Genomic DNA, 14,912 nt, shown 5'->3' with positions numbered 1-14,912 from the left:
TACAATGTACCCCTTTCCATTAAAAAAAAAATTTTTTAAAATTCTTGATGTGAAAAACGGACACTCAAGGTTATTCAAGGGCATTAAAGTACGTACCCCTACTTATCCTACAATTTTCATAATGGATGTCTTCTACCTATCTCTTACCGTTTTCGAGAAAAACACGGTGGACGTTTTATCAGACTCACTCTATATGTATATCAATTTGCATTACATTTGATGATAATTTATTTTAAATAATAGTATGTAAATTCTATTTTAAATATAATTATATTTTTTAATTTTTATATTAATTCTATTTTTGTTATAAAATATTTAAAAATATTTAATTATTTATAATTTTTTTCTGTATTTTATCACATTTGAAAGTAGTTTCTTCACATGAGAAGTACAAATATATAAATAGACTACTCTGATAAAATTTAACTCTAAACAATTTTACATTCAAATAGTAACTGGTATTCTGTAAACAAGTTGAAACTCTGTTTGTTCTAACTTATAAAAACATGTACTATATCATCTTGTTTGCAATTACAATGATTATCCGCAAATGATAAAATAATAATAATAATGGATATTATTTTTATTCAAACTTTATTTTAACACAAAAGAATTGTAATAATAAGGATATTGTCATTGCCATTGTCAGATCTACCATAATGTTATACTATGCGTAAAAATATATTAAAAACATTTATACGTGATCAAAAAATTCATTTATCGTTGACGTTAATTATTGTTTATAATTTCATGTTTATGAAACAATGTTATTCTTTCTTCTAGTTGCAAGGACTGGTTGGTTGATTTGTGCCTGAAGATTGCAACATGATAGATTGTACAGATAGAGTGGATGATATAGTAGCTGCCGCCATAGAATCCGAATGATGGTGATGATGATACAATGCAGAAGTATAATACTGTTGATGATGATGATGTGCCAGGTGAGAATGATGTGAGTGAAGATAACTTGACGTTCTACGATCATTATTATTATCATTATTGCTGTTATTGCTATTATTGTTAGTGGAATTATCATTATGACGGTTGTGATGATTGTTGTTGATTGTAGAGCATAATGACGAAGTTGGTGAAGGAGATGCTGAAGAATTCTGTATGTTACAGTTGTTAGCCAGAATGTCGTGTACAGTGTGAGGACTTGGCCATTGAAGAACATTGTTGCTCGTCGTTTGATGTCCGCTAGTATGAACTGGTGGCGACGATGATGACAATTTACTCGCTGGTGATGGTCCAACTGAAAACGCAATAATAGCAAATAAATACATAATAAATACATAATAAAATACATTTAATTTAGATATCAACAATTAATATTAAAAGATAAAAAAATAGTACAAAACTTCCGAAAATCATCATGCTCCGATCGAATCCAATTTTATAAATAGGTTCCTTTTAGATAAAAAAGTAGGATATGAAAAGAATATTTTGACGACTCAAAAATTAAGAAACTTTTCAAGCATTTTTTCGTAAAAGTGAATATTACCTTTAGCCTATTCGAAACTATTTTCATTTGATCTTAATATTAAATTTAATTTCTAAGGACATATGTTAAAGTCACGACCTTAAATGAACGACAAAAGATTCTAGCCATCATTCGTTGTTTATTAAAAAGTTATAATGAAAAAACTTTCACGAATTATATCTAATTTTTAAAACAATAAGGGTGACAGACTCGAGAAATTCAAATATATAAAATTAAATTGACGGGCAATACGAGTCCGGTGTTGTTCTTGGTATACAAAAATTTTTATTATATAAATGTCGAAATATAAATATAATCTTATAATTACGTAAGTTTCGACTTCTTCTTCGGAGTAAATATTTCGATGAAGGGAGCCCGCCTCGATAGAAGTTTTATAAATAGAACATATTTTTCGGATACTATGTATATATAGGGTGTTCCATTTTAATGTCTCACCCCAAATAACTTTCTTATTTTTAATTTTAGGAAAAGATGTTTCAGACAAAAGTTGTATGGTTTCTAGGGGGACATAAGATGGTGCCATTAGTTTAACCTTGAACAGTCACATGAAGGTTACGTGAAAATCATTTTGAATTTCTTAAATAGAACACCCTATATATTTTTATATATTATTGTAGCTTATCTCGAGAGCTTTCCAAACGCTCCAAAACGCTTTTGGAAAGCTCTCGAGATATGCTACAAGAATATACAGGGTGGGGAAAAAGTATGGAAGCAAACAATTATTTCCGAAACTATTCATTTTTCGACAAAATGTCTTAGACATAATTTTTATGGTATGAAAAGATGTATTATGTGGCATAGACGGCATGACCTTGAAATGACCCTTACGAGCTGCATAAAAAATTTCAAATGGAACTCGTCAGTTTTTGTTACAGATTCTTGTAGCTGATGTCGAAACGTTTACAAAACACTGCATATGAGCCCCATTCCCTTAAAAACACTCCCAGTTACGAAACAATTGTGATAATTCGTATCAACGAAATTGAAAATAGACAGCGTACGTGTGATTACATGAATGTGTGTAACGCGACTGAACGTCATTATGAGAGATCAGTACAACAGTAGCGATTATTGCAACAAATGGAGAATAACCCGCTTCGATCATTTCTGCCGATACGAAAGACACGCGAAGTTCGTAGAATCAGTTAAGGCGTACATCGAACCGTACTCAAGGAAAGAGATTGCGTGATTCATCCAACCAGTTAAGGTAAGATAAGTGCGATTCATCCAACCAGTTAAGGTAAGATAAGTGCGATTCATCCAACCAGTTAAGACAAGATAAGTGCGATTCATCCAACCAGTTAAAGTAAGATAAGTGCGATTCATCCAACCAGTTAAGGCAAGATAAGTGCGATTCATCCAACCAGTTAAGACAAGATAAGTGCGATTCATCCAACCAGTTAAGGCAAGATAAGTGCGATTCATCCAACCAGTTAAGGTAAGATAAGTGCGATTCATCCAACCAGTTAAGGCAAGATAAGTGCGATTCATCCAACCAGTTAAGGTAAGATATGGGCCATTCAATGATCCTGTTAAGGTGAGTTATGTGAGATCATTCATGTTCATTGTTTAGAGCAGTTGCTCAAAATGTTCTCCTCTAACTGTCTGGCAAAGTTCTAATCGATAGCGAAAGTCTTCTACAGCTTTTGCACAAAATTCAGCTGGAATATTATTGGATTCGAAAGTAATTCGCCGCCGTAGTTCGTCAATGTTTTCTGGTTTCGAGACGTAAACTCGACTTTTCAAATATCCCCAATAAAAGAAGTCAAGTGGCCTCAAATCTGGTGACCGTGGCGCCCATTCGACAGGACCTCTTCTTCCTATCCATCGACGAGGAAACGTTTCATTTAAATAATTACGTACACGGACAGCATAATGAGGAGGTGCTCCATCCTGTTGGAATCAAACGTTTTCGAAATTCGCACCTGTAGCTCGTTGTATCGCCGGAACAATAGTAAGCCTAAGCATCTCTTCGTACATTAATCCATTCAAGTTACCGTCAATGAAAAAAGGTCCGATGATTTGGTTATTTATTATTCCAGCCCATACGTTGACTTTGTCACGATGCTGTGTGTGTTTTTCGTGTATCCAAAGGGGATTTTCACTCCAATATCTACAATTGTGCTTATTCACACTTCCGGTTATTTCAAAAGTGGCTTCGTCTGAAAAAAACTATTTTCTTATGCAAGTTGTCATTCGTCTCAAATTTTGCCAACATTGTTTCACAAAATTCAAGTCGTCGATCAAAATCATCTTCGGCTAATTCCTGCACAAAAGTCATTTTGTAAGGGTGAAATTTATTTTTTTTTAGAATCTTCGCAACTAATTTTTTATCGATCTCGTTATCACCTGCAGCTTTGCGTGTTGATGTATGCGGATTTTCGATGAAACTCTGCAATACTTCTACCGCTTTATCATCATTTGTTGCAGAAGCTGGCCTTCCTACTTTTGGCTTATCCTTTACGGAACCTGTTTCATTAAATCGTTGAATTGTCTTAGCAACGGTAGATTTTACTATGCTCGGTTGTCCGATTCGAAAAGTTTCATTAAACAAAACTGTAACTTCATCGTGAGTTCTTTCATTCTCACCCCAACCACGCATCATCAACAGCGATATTCGCTCTCGTTCTGTTAATCGGACCATCATGAAAATAACATTTGAAATTACAGAAATGAAAATCAGTAACAATTCCTATGATAGAAAACGACAAAAATAGCAAATTTTCAAAACACAATATCCGAAACTTGTATGCCAATTGACACTACTTTTTTAAGGATAAAATAAATGATAATAATAAATAAGGTAGCGATGATCAAGAAATCAAAAAAATTCTATGAATACTCATAGACAGTGTATCATATGACAACAGGTACAATTACATGTTATTAGTGGACGCAACTGAATGTCATGATGTGAAATCAGTAAGCAATGTCAATGTGCATACAAATTGTTTGTATCACAATTGTTTCGTAACTGGGAGTGTTTTTAAGGGAATGGGGCTCATATGCAGTGTTTTGTAAACGTTTCGACATCAGCTACAAGAATCTGTAACAAAAACTGACGAGTTCCATTTGAAATTTTTTACGTTATTTGTATGCAGCTCGTAAGGGTCATTTCAAGGTGCCGTCTATGCCACATAATACATCTTTTCATACCATAAAAATTATGTCTAAGACATTTTGTCGAAAAATGAATAGTTTCGGAAATAATTGTTTGCTTCCATACTTTTTCCCCACCCTGTATAATGAGAAAATGTAGGTTCTATTTAAGAAATTGAAGGTAACCTTCATGTGACCTTCAAATAAAACTCTCAAGATCAAATCAATGGTACCTTCTTATGTCCCCCTCGAAACCATACAACTTTTGTCTGAAACATCATTTTCTAAAATTAAAAATAAGAAAGTTATTTGGGGTGAGACATTAAAATGAGACATCCTGTATATTATGGGTCCTAATTAAGTGAACTTCGTTTCATTTTGAAAAGTACATGTGTGGGCACAGTGTGTTCCGCCTTCCTGCGAGGGGACTCCACTTTCAGAAGATATAACCTAACCCAACCCATGTCCATGGTGTGGGATATACTTCGCTTTGAATAGAAAGATATAAATCCATAATATATGTACATGGTATTCGAAAAATATGTTCTATTTATAAAACTTCTTTTGTTTATAACTTTTTAATAAACAATGAGCGATGGCTAAAACTTTTTGAATGTCACTCAGAAGGATGACCTTGACAATATATATCAAGATCAAGGTAATCAAGGCGAGTTCCTTTCATCGAAATATTTACCTCAAATAAATTAAATAAAATAAATAAAAACTTAAAACTCAATAAATTAAAAAGTAATCATTTCTTAAAAACTCATTTCCAGGCATCGAAAATTTCTGTGAGCCGTTAAAGGCGACAAGAGACCGACCAACATCTCAAAGATAAAGATTGATCTGTCTCCTCGAAATATAAATCTCAAGTTATGAGAGCGTCAAAGCGAAAATACAAACATATACCTTCGTGAGCATCAACAATTATCGGTTTGTGATGTAAACGGAATGACAATATTAAATTTTCGGTAACTTGTTTATAATATCTAAATAAAATTCAGATAGTCGTTCCGTATCCAGCTGTGTGAATTTAGTATCCCCAATTGTGAATTGTTATAAAATTCTGATAGCATTCGTTTGTCCACGATTTGTCCACATTTGTCCAACAAAAAGTTTTGTTTGTCCACGCACGGAAACATAGTTATAAACAATTAAAACGAAATAATTAATAATAATGGCTTTGCTGACTTCTAACAGCATTTTCTTACAATTGCATTTGGTCTCATCACTTCCGGGTTCCATTCAATGAAATCCAGATATTACAAAACAAAACTATGTTTTAAAGAAGTAAATGTTATTAAAAAAATATATATATATATATATATATATATTTATATATATATTAAAAATATATATATATATATACAGGGTGGGCCATTTTAAGCGATCCACTCCAATAACTTTTTTATATTTGAATGTACAACAAAATGTTTCAAATAAAAGTTGCTTGACTTCGATGGGGACAGAAGATGGGTGGCAAAAATTTGACCTTGGATAGTCATTTGAGGGTCACATAAAGGTTACTTTCAATTTCTTAAATGGAACCCCCTATTTTTCATTGCATACTCTTGTAGCTTATCTCGAGAGCTTTCCAAAACACTAGCTATAGTATAGTAGTATAAGCTACAAGAGTATACAATGAAAAATAGGGGGTTCCATTTAAGAAATTGAAAGTAACCTTTATGTGACCTCAAATGACTATCCAAAGTCAAATTTTTGCTACCCATCTTCTGTCCCCCTTGAAGTCAAGCAACTTTTATTTGAAACATTTTGTTGTACATTCAAATATAAAAAAGTTATTGGAGTGGATCACTTAAAATGGCCCACCCTGTATATATTGGGTTGCCCGAAAAGTAATTGCCGATTTTTTCATTACAGACAGTCTCTTTTTCATTACATATGATCGTGGATTGTTGATTTCGGTATTTTCAACTTCTCTCCAATCTCTCGCTCAGTTACATGACGATCCAATTCGATTATGGCTTTGATTTGCTCATCATCAGCATTCATTGGCCGACCTGAACGCTGCTCATCTTTGAGCGAAAAATCTCCAGAACGAAACTTATCAAACCAATTTCGGCACTGTCTTTCTTTTAAGGTTTCCTCACCATACACATCACGTAACTTTTTAGCAGCCTGCGCTGCGTTTTTTCCTTTACGGAAATAAAAAAGCAAAATATTACGAAAATGCTCGTTTTTGGACTCCATACTAAAACTAACGCCAAACTAACAATTTTCAACAAAAACACGTCCAATTTGCTTCTAAAGTAAACTAAAAGTGACAGTTGACAAACGTCAGAAAAAAACAAAACACAACATTGACATAAGACATTCACAAATACCATCAAAGCCATCTGTGCGTGAAATCGGCAATTACTTTTCGGGCAACCCAATATATATATATATATATATATATATATATATATATATATATATATACAGGGTGTCCCATTTTAATCCATCTAGTCGAATATCTCGAAAACCAAACCCAGGAGAGAAAAATGTTTCAGACAAAAGTTGTTTGGTTTCGAGGGTGCCATAAGATGGTACCATTGGTTTGATCTTGAAGAGTCATTTGAAGGTCACGTGAAGGTCACCTCAATTTTTTTAAGTGGCACCCCCTATTTTTTATTAGATATTCTTATAGCCTCGAGAGTTTTCCAAAACACTATAATAAAATATTTTTTTGTTGAGTATTTTTCGAGTTATGAGGCTTGAATAATTTCTTAATTCTACATAAATCATAAAATATCTAGTGAAATATTCATTTTTCGATTATTTTACCTTAATACTTTTATGCACAAAATAATGTGAGAAATCGATTGGTGTAAAGAAAACACATAGTTATTTTTAAGAAAAAATATGTAATTTGCAATTAACAATTCCATATTTTTTCTAATAGGTTGCGTGGCAAACTTGACTGGATGATCGCCAAAAAACAAATTCATTACTTACGTTCTCATTCCTTTCATTACTACTACCAAGTCCTCCCACAGACTCAGACTAACAATTACACACAGAAATTAAGATCTCATTCTTCTACTACTACTATTAAATCGGGTACTCCTCCTTTTTCCTTCTCTATTTCTCCTTTTCCCCCCTCGGTCTCTTTCTTTAAAATCTCTCTTAATCCCCCCACTTCCCTTCCCCCTCCTGTTTCCTCTCTCTTCTCCGTCAATGAGAATTGGTTTTTGAATCTTTCTTCTTGTCACATTCCTAATGAAGTTCAGTGTCTTTTACAATTAGGCGAAAAATTTAGCTTACCTAACTTCAACTTTTCCCATAAGCATATCTTTGATTTTATAAAATATATTGAATGTGGTGTTAAGAGACTTGACCCTGAGGCCTCTCATTTTATCAGAAACCATACTGCTCATCTACTTTATAACTACCTCTCTCCCCCTTCACAGTTCTCTCCCTTAGAACACCGTATCCAGAGCTGGGTAATATTTGCGGAAAAAATATTTCAAATACTATTTTAAATAATAAATTCCTCACAATTCAAATAAAATAATATTTCAAATAAAAAGTAAATTTTCAAAAAATAAAATATTTTATTTTAAGCTTTAAATTATCAAAATAAAATATTTTATTTTGGTAATTTAAAGCCTCAAATAAAATATTTTATTTTGATAATTTAAAGCCTAAAATAAAATATTTTATTTTGATAATTCGAAATATAAATAATACTTTATAAATACCTTTTACTTTTGTCTCACAAATATGCTTTAAAAAAAATTCTTAACTTAGAAATAAATTATGAAAAGAGATAAAGCAAGAAAATATATATATTTGTAAACAAAATTCATTTTTTTAAGTACAGTTATTCGCCTGTAACAAAGTGCATTTTTCAAAGTTTTCATCACTGAGACTATTTCTTCGCGGACGAAGAATTAATCCAGCAAAACTAAATAGCCTTTCTACTGGAGCAGATGATGGAATCGGCGTATTATACTTTAAAAATAATTGTCTCATGTACTTATACTTCGAAATATTTTGAATTTGCGAATCAGTATCGCCTAAATATTGTAACAATTCTAATTCTGCAATATTGCCATCATTATCTCCAATATCATCACTGCTTGCTTCCATGAAACCAAAAAAGTTATCGATTTCCGTGTCTTGTATTCTGTTTTGCGAAAACGAAGATTGACTTATTGAAAGTGAATCTAAAGATACTATGTCTTTTAAAGCTTGTAATACTATATTTTTAATATAATTACATCTATCTTCCGAGATATCTTTCGGAATCCACCGCAACTTCCATTTTGGATGACTAACAGTTGCAATAATGTAATCGTTTGCATGTTCCGAAAAATTGTACAAATCATGAAATCGAATTTTTAAACTTGATATTAAATGAAGTTTTAAAGGTTCGCAATACTTTACAGAATTTGTGTCTTTTTTAATGTTTCCGATATTTCGCAAATTGTGTTCTACTGCCAAAATCCAAGGAAATATGTCACCCAGAAAAACATTATCACCTTGTAACTTGTCCAAAGCATATGCAATTGGTCATATACAACGTTCATATTCTTTTAGAAATTCAATATCTTGTAAAGTGAATGATGGTATATTCAATACCTCAGTTACCTCCGATAAGTTTGATTCTATATTTAATAATTCTTTTATACTGTCATATGAGGAATTCCATCGCGTTGGGCAAGGTATTTTTGGTGAACGGCCAACAATGTTACGATATTTTTCAGTTGCTTTTGATCCTGATCGATTAGTTTTATTCCATAAAACTGAGCATTTTGACATAACAGATTGATACATTTTTTTGTAACTTGCATGTTGTTCACAGACAGCAATTGAGTCCTTAGCACCAATTAAACTCAGTGTATGACTACAACATCGATGATGCTTAGGCAAAGTATAGTACTTATCTGCATCATCTGCTGCGCTCAAAATATTGCTTACATTGGAAAAATGTAGTGTTCTTTCGTCTTCCGTATATTCTGATTCTTCCTCGTCAGTTTCAGGTTCTTGAATACTATAATTAAATTGTTCGAAAGCTTTAATAAAATTACTTCCATTATCCGTGACAGTGCAAGTAATTTTATTATGATTTAAATTAAATCGGTTATGCATATCCATGATTAATGCTGCAATTCGATCGTATGTGTGAGGATATTCCAATCTTGAACAAGCTATAGCTTTGGATTGTCGTTTAAAATTTGAATCTATCCAATGTATAGTCATACCCAGGAAACTTCTTCGAAAGGAAGACCATATATCAGCAGTAGTACAAACATATTTTATCTCTTCTAAATTTTCTTTTATACTTTGTATCATATCTTTGTATTTTGTATTTATTTTTATAACCAGAGTTTTTTGAGACATACATTTTACTTCTGATTTTAATTTACTTAATCCACATACTAAATTTTTAAATTCTAGTTCTTCCACTGTTGTAAAAGGTTTGCCATGTGCACATACGTAATTAAGTATTAACTCATCCGCCTTTTCTTGATTAGTACGTTTTTTCTTTACAACACCTTTCTCAGTTGTAATGCTTTCATTTCTTCGTTTTTTTGTTAAAGCAAGTATTTTCTTACTGCAAGCACTTTTATCATTGCAATATGTTGTCATTATATTTGGGTGATTAGTACGTAGATGCAGTAAGAAATTAGATGTTGCATATAAACTTCCTTTGATAATACGGGAACAAGTTTTGCATTCTGCCGAAACATGAGTACCTATATGATAAACACAAGAAATTATTAATAATTAATGCGATTTACACAGAAATTTTATTAATTATCTACAACGTTCTCTGCAAGTAGTTAAAGATTGTCTTTTCTACTGAAGATTCTGAGTTAAATTGTATAATACTGTATGATTTTTAAGAGCTTTGAAAGTAATAGGAATAACGTAGGATATAAAATTTGTAGGTATAGATATTTGGAACTGTTTGGAAAATGACGCAAATCTTCCTTTAAAGTCTTCGCAAACTGTATGGCAAAATATACTCGATTTACACGGACAATGCGGACACGGCGTGCCGCGTGGTTTCGTGTAAAATCGTATAAATAGAGCTCACTTGAATGAAAAAGAATACATCATGTAATTTAAAATTACATATAAATTACATATAAAAAAATCCATGTAAACGAAAGAATCATTTACTGCGTAAAAATCCTTGCGTATATAAAGACTGCGTATATCGACGGACAAGTATATATAGAGATGAATAAAGTGAGAAATATTTACAGTGAGTGTAAAAAGTATTTGTACAAGGGAGATTTTTGTACTTATTACAAATAATTGTTAATTAATGTTTATTATTTACAACTAGGGCTTTTTTCTCTCCTGTACGAATACTTTTTGCACTCACTGTATGCGAGTAATAACTACAACGTATGACAACTATACAAATAAGATAAATAAAACATGGAGATGAGTAACGTTATATTGTATACCACTTGAATTCTGGTCCTTAATAGAAAAATATTTTCCATCTAAGATTAATGAAATTTTTTCCTTGACACTTTTTTCTCCAGTTCCATTTTCACCTTCACTTAAAGAATTGGAATGTACAGACATAATTTTTTACAGTTATAATATGTTAAATTACAAATAGACAGAATGTTTCAACAGTAGTTATGACTCTGTTAAATGACGATATCAAACTGATGAGTCCACGTTATCCTGACTCAGGATTCCTGAGAGGTCAGGTTAGAGCTTATCCTGCTATGTTGATAAACATACATGGTAAACATCGCCATAATAAAATATATAATAATATATATAATATATATATATACAGGGTGAATCATAATGGTTGTAACAACCTTTTACCATTAGAAATCAATTATCGACTGCAACTGTAATCAATCGAATAATTCATAGATGACAGCTGCTTGGATCGACCGTGTCTGCAGTAACGTACAAGCGAGTTAAATACTGTGAATCAAATAATATACATATTCTATGCATACTTTTCTAATATATTTAACTCTTTTATGTACATATTTTTCTTTCTACACGGTTTTTTTCTAATAACGCGATTTCTTATTATTGTGAAATGTATCTGCCACATAAAAAGAGATATCTTTTGCATTCGTGTATTTTTTAATACGATTTGTTTTAAATAATGGTATTTTAATACATAGAATTTGACGGCGATTTTTTCCATTCTTACACAAATCATTTTAACGTGTAAAAAGAGTTGGATTGGTAAACGATACAAAAGTATTCTTTTTTATAAAAAAACAATGCGTAATTCTACTTTCTACAAGAAATATTCTGCTGTAGATATTAAGAATGTAAAAGTTATAACTTAGAAAATTAATAATAAGCAGAATAATTCTTGTAGAAAGCAGAATTACGCATTTTTTTAATAAAAAAAGAATACTTTTGTATCTTTACCAATCCAACTCTTTTTACGCGTTAAAATGATTTGTGTAAGAATGAAAAAAATCGCCGTCAAATTCTATGTATTAAAAAATCATTATTTAAAAAAAAATCGTATTAAAAAATACACGAATGCAAAAGATATCTCTTTTTATGTGGCAGATACGTTTCACAATAATAAGAAATCGCGTTATTAGAAAAAAACCGTGTAGAAAGAAAAATATGTACATAAAAAAGTTAAATATATTAGAAAAGTATGCATAGAATATGTATATTATTTAATTCACAGTATTTAACTCGCTTGTACGTTACTGCAGACACGGTCGATCCAAGCAGCTGTCATCTATGAATCATTCAATTGATTACAGTTGCAGTCGGTAATTGATCTCTAATGGTAAAAGGTTGTTACAACCATTATGATTCACCCTGTATATATATATATATATATATATATATATATATATATTATTTAAAATATCCTAAAATGTTTCAAATATTTAAATATTTCAATATATCAAATATTTCATTCACTATCAAATATTTAAATATTTTATATCAAACTTGAAATATTGTGGCACAAATATTTCCACTACCATTAAATAAAATACTATTTCAAATAACATTTCAAAATTTTTTTCTAACAAATAAAATATTCTATTTTCAGAAGTATATGTATGATCGAAAATACAATATTTATTTGATATTTACAATTTAAAATAGTATTTTACCCAGCACTGACCGTATCATTAAAGCTGTAAAATTTACTAAATCTTTTTTGACTGAGCATCCGGATTTGATTATCACCCGTGCAGATAAGGGCAATACCACTGTTGTTCTGGATAAAGTCACGTATTTGGATAAGATGAATGTCTTGCTTAGTGACTCTGACACTTATTCTGTCATTCAGAGAGATCCCACGAAAACAATCTCTAACAATCTTTCTTCTCTTCTTAACTATTGGAAAAAGGAGGGGTATATTTCTGCGACAACTTCAGATCACTCATGCATAGTGATGGCGTTTTACCGCGTGCGTACGGCCTGCCGAAGATACATAAACCGGATTGCCCATTGCGTATCATTGTCTCCTCAGTTAATAGCTCTTTACACAGTTTTGCTACTTACCTCCACAATATTCTATATGATAATTTGCTGGTGGCCAACAGTCATATCTCTAATAGTTTTGATTTGGTTATCAGACTTAATCACTCATTTGTTGACGATCACTATAATCTTATTTCCCTTGACGTGGTCTCTTTGTTCACTAATGTTCCAATGGATCTTATTGTGGGTGGTGTAGCGAGGCGTTGGCGTTTTCTGAGGGGCAAGGTTGCTCTACCGTACTCTGAATTTATTAAAGGATTAAAACTTGTTCTGGACTCGACGTTTTTTCTCTTCAACGGCGTCGCTTATAAACAGATCTTCGGCACGCCTATGGGATCTCCGCTCTCTCCCATTTGCGCCGACATCGTCTTACAAAATCTCGAAGAAAAAGCGATAGCACGCCTTCCCTTCCACCTTCCTTTTTATTTCCGGTACGTCGATGATATTGTGTTATTAGCTCCACTAAATTTCTCTAAATTACTCTTAAGCACCTTTAACTCCTTACACAATCGATTGCAATTTACTATTGAAATTGCAAATAATAATCGCCTTAATTTTTTGGATGTTTCCATTGTGGTCAATCAAAATCAGTTGGAATTTGATTGGTATCATAAGCCTACGTTCTCAGGCAGATTTCTTAATTTTTTCTCCCAACATCCGCTGATTTATAAAAAGGGGGTTATTATTGGCCTTACAGATAGGGTGTTTAAATTATCTCATCCTCGCTTTCATGAAAAAAATCTGAGTTTGATCATGGATATTTTATTAAAAAACGGTTATCCTATTAAATTAATTTTCAATACCATCAAGAATAGAATCAGATCTCTCATTCATAGTAGTAACACATTATCAGCTTCCCCTTCCCCCCTTTTCTCTCTTTCCCGTCCTTTCCTTGTTATTCCTTTCATTAATAAAGTATCCAACTCTTTCAAGAAAATAGCCCGTGAGAATAACAGATCTTTGGCGTTTACTGTCAGCAATAGACTCAATAAATTCATGAAAGTACACAAGGATCCTTTGTGTAGGTAGAATCACTCGAATGTTGTTTACGAAATTAGATGCAACGATTGCACTGCAGCGTATGTTGGGCAGACTAAAAGACAGCTTATCACCAGAATCAGGGAACACAAGGCAAATATTAACAAGCCATCTGAAGCTGTTTCTGTGGTTTCCGATCATAGACTTGCTGGTCACGAGTTTAATTGGGATGACGTAAGGATCTTAGATGAAGATCCCTCCTTTCTAAGACGGATCATCTCTGAAATGATCCACATTACTCGTCACAACAACAGTCTGAACATTCAGAACGACACTGATAATTTAGACCAGTGCTGGGATTTACTTGCAACTTTCGGCCAGATTTCTTAGCTTACGCCTACTGTTCCCCTCTTACTGCTCGCTCCTTAGCGACCGCGCCACCGAACGCTCCTAACTAAGGAACGCTCAGGAACGTGCGCGTCACAAATGTTATGTGGCAATCTATCTAAGTTCTCTTTATTGTTTATTAATAATAAAAATAAGTATTCTATTATTAATTACGTATATGTTCTGTAACAATTTAAAATATTTGTGTTTTGAAACGTAATTACAATAAGAGAATTTAGATAGATAGATTGCCACATTACATTTGTGACGCACACGTTCCTGAACGCTTCTTAGTTACGAGCGGCGCGAGAGGTAAGAGGGAAACAGTAGGCGTAAGCTAAGAAATTCGGCCGAAAGTTGCAAGTAAATCCCAGCACTGATTTAGACAAAGCCTATCTGCCCATCATAAAAAAATTTTCCTCGGTGTGATATATAAAAAAATTTATTTTTTATTTTTTTCTTCAGAGTGATTCTACCCTACATG

General features: G+C 32.3%; 1 protein-coding gene across 2 annotated transcripts in view; it reads right to left on the bottom strand.

Annotated features, from left to right (window-relative positions):
- Window positions 1-642: 642 nt before the first annotated feature.
- Window positions 643-14,912, bottom strand: part of LOC105258850 (paired box protein Pax-1) — a 300,736-nt gene continuing 286,466 nt past the window's right edge. For both annotated transcript variants that reach the window (XM_025406242.1, XM_025406243.1), the window contains exon 4: window positions 643-1,252. In XM_025406242.1, the coding sequence (XP_025262027.1) occupies window positions 780-1,252 (473 nt within the window). In that variant the 3' untranslated portion in view covers window positions 643-779. The remainder of the gene's footprint in view (window positions 1,253-14,912) is intronic.

Source organism: Camponotus floridanus, unplaced genomic scaffold (assembly GCF_003227725.1).
Source record: "Camponotus floridanus strain SB8 unplaced genomic scaffold, Cflo_v7.5 scaffold137, whole genome shotgun sequence".
Classification (NCBI taxonomy): domain Eukaryota; kingdom Metazoa; phylum Arthropoda; class Insecta; order Hymenoptera; family Formicidae; genus Camponotus; species Camponotus floridanus.
The sequence above is the reverse complement of the archived record's forward strand: the minus strand, read 5'-3'. Positions and strand labels throughout refer to the sequence as shown.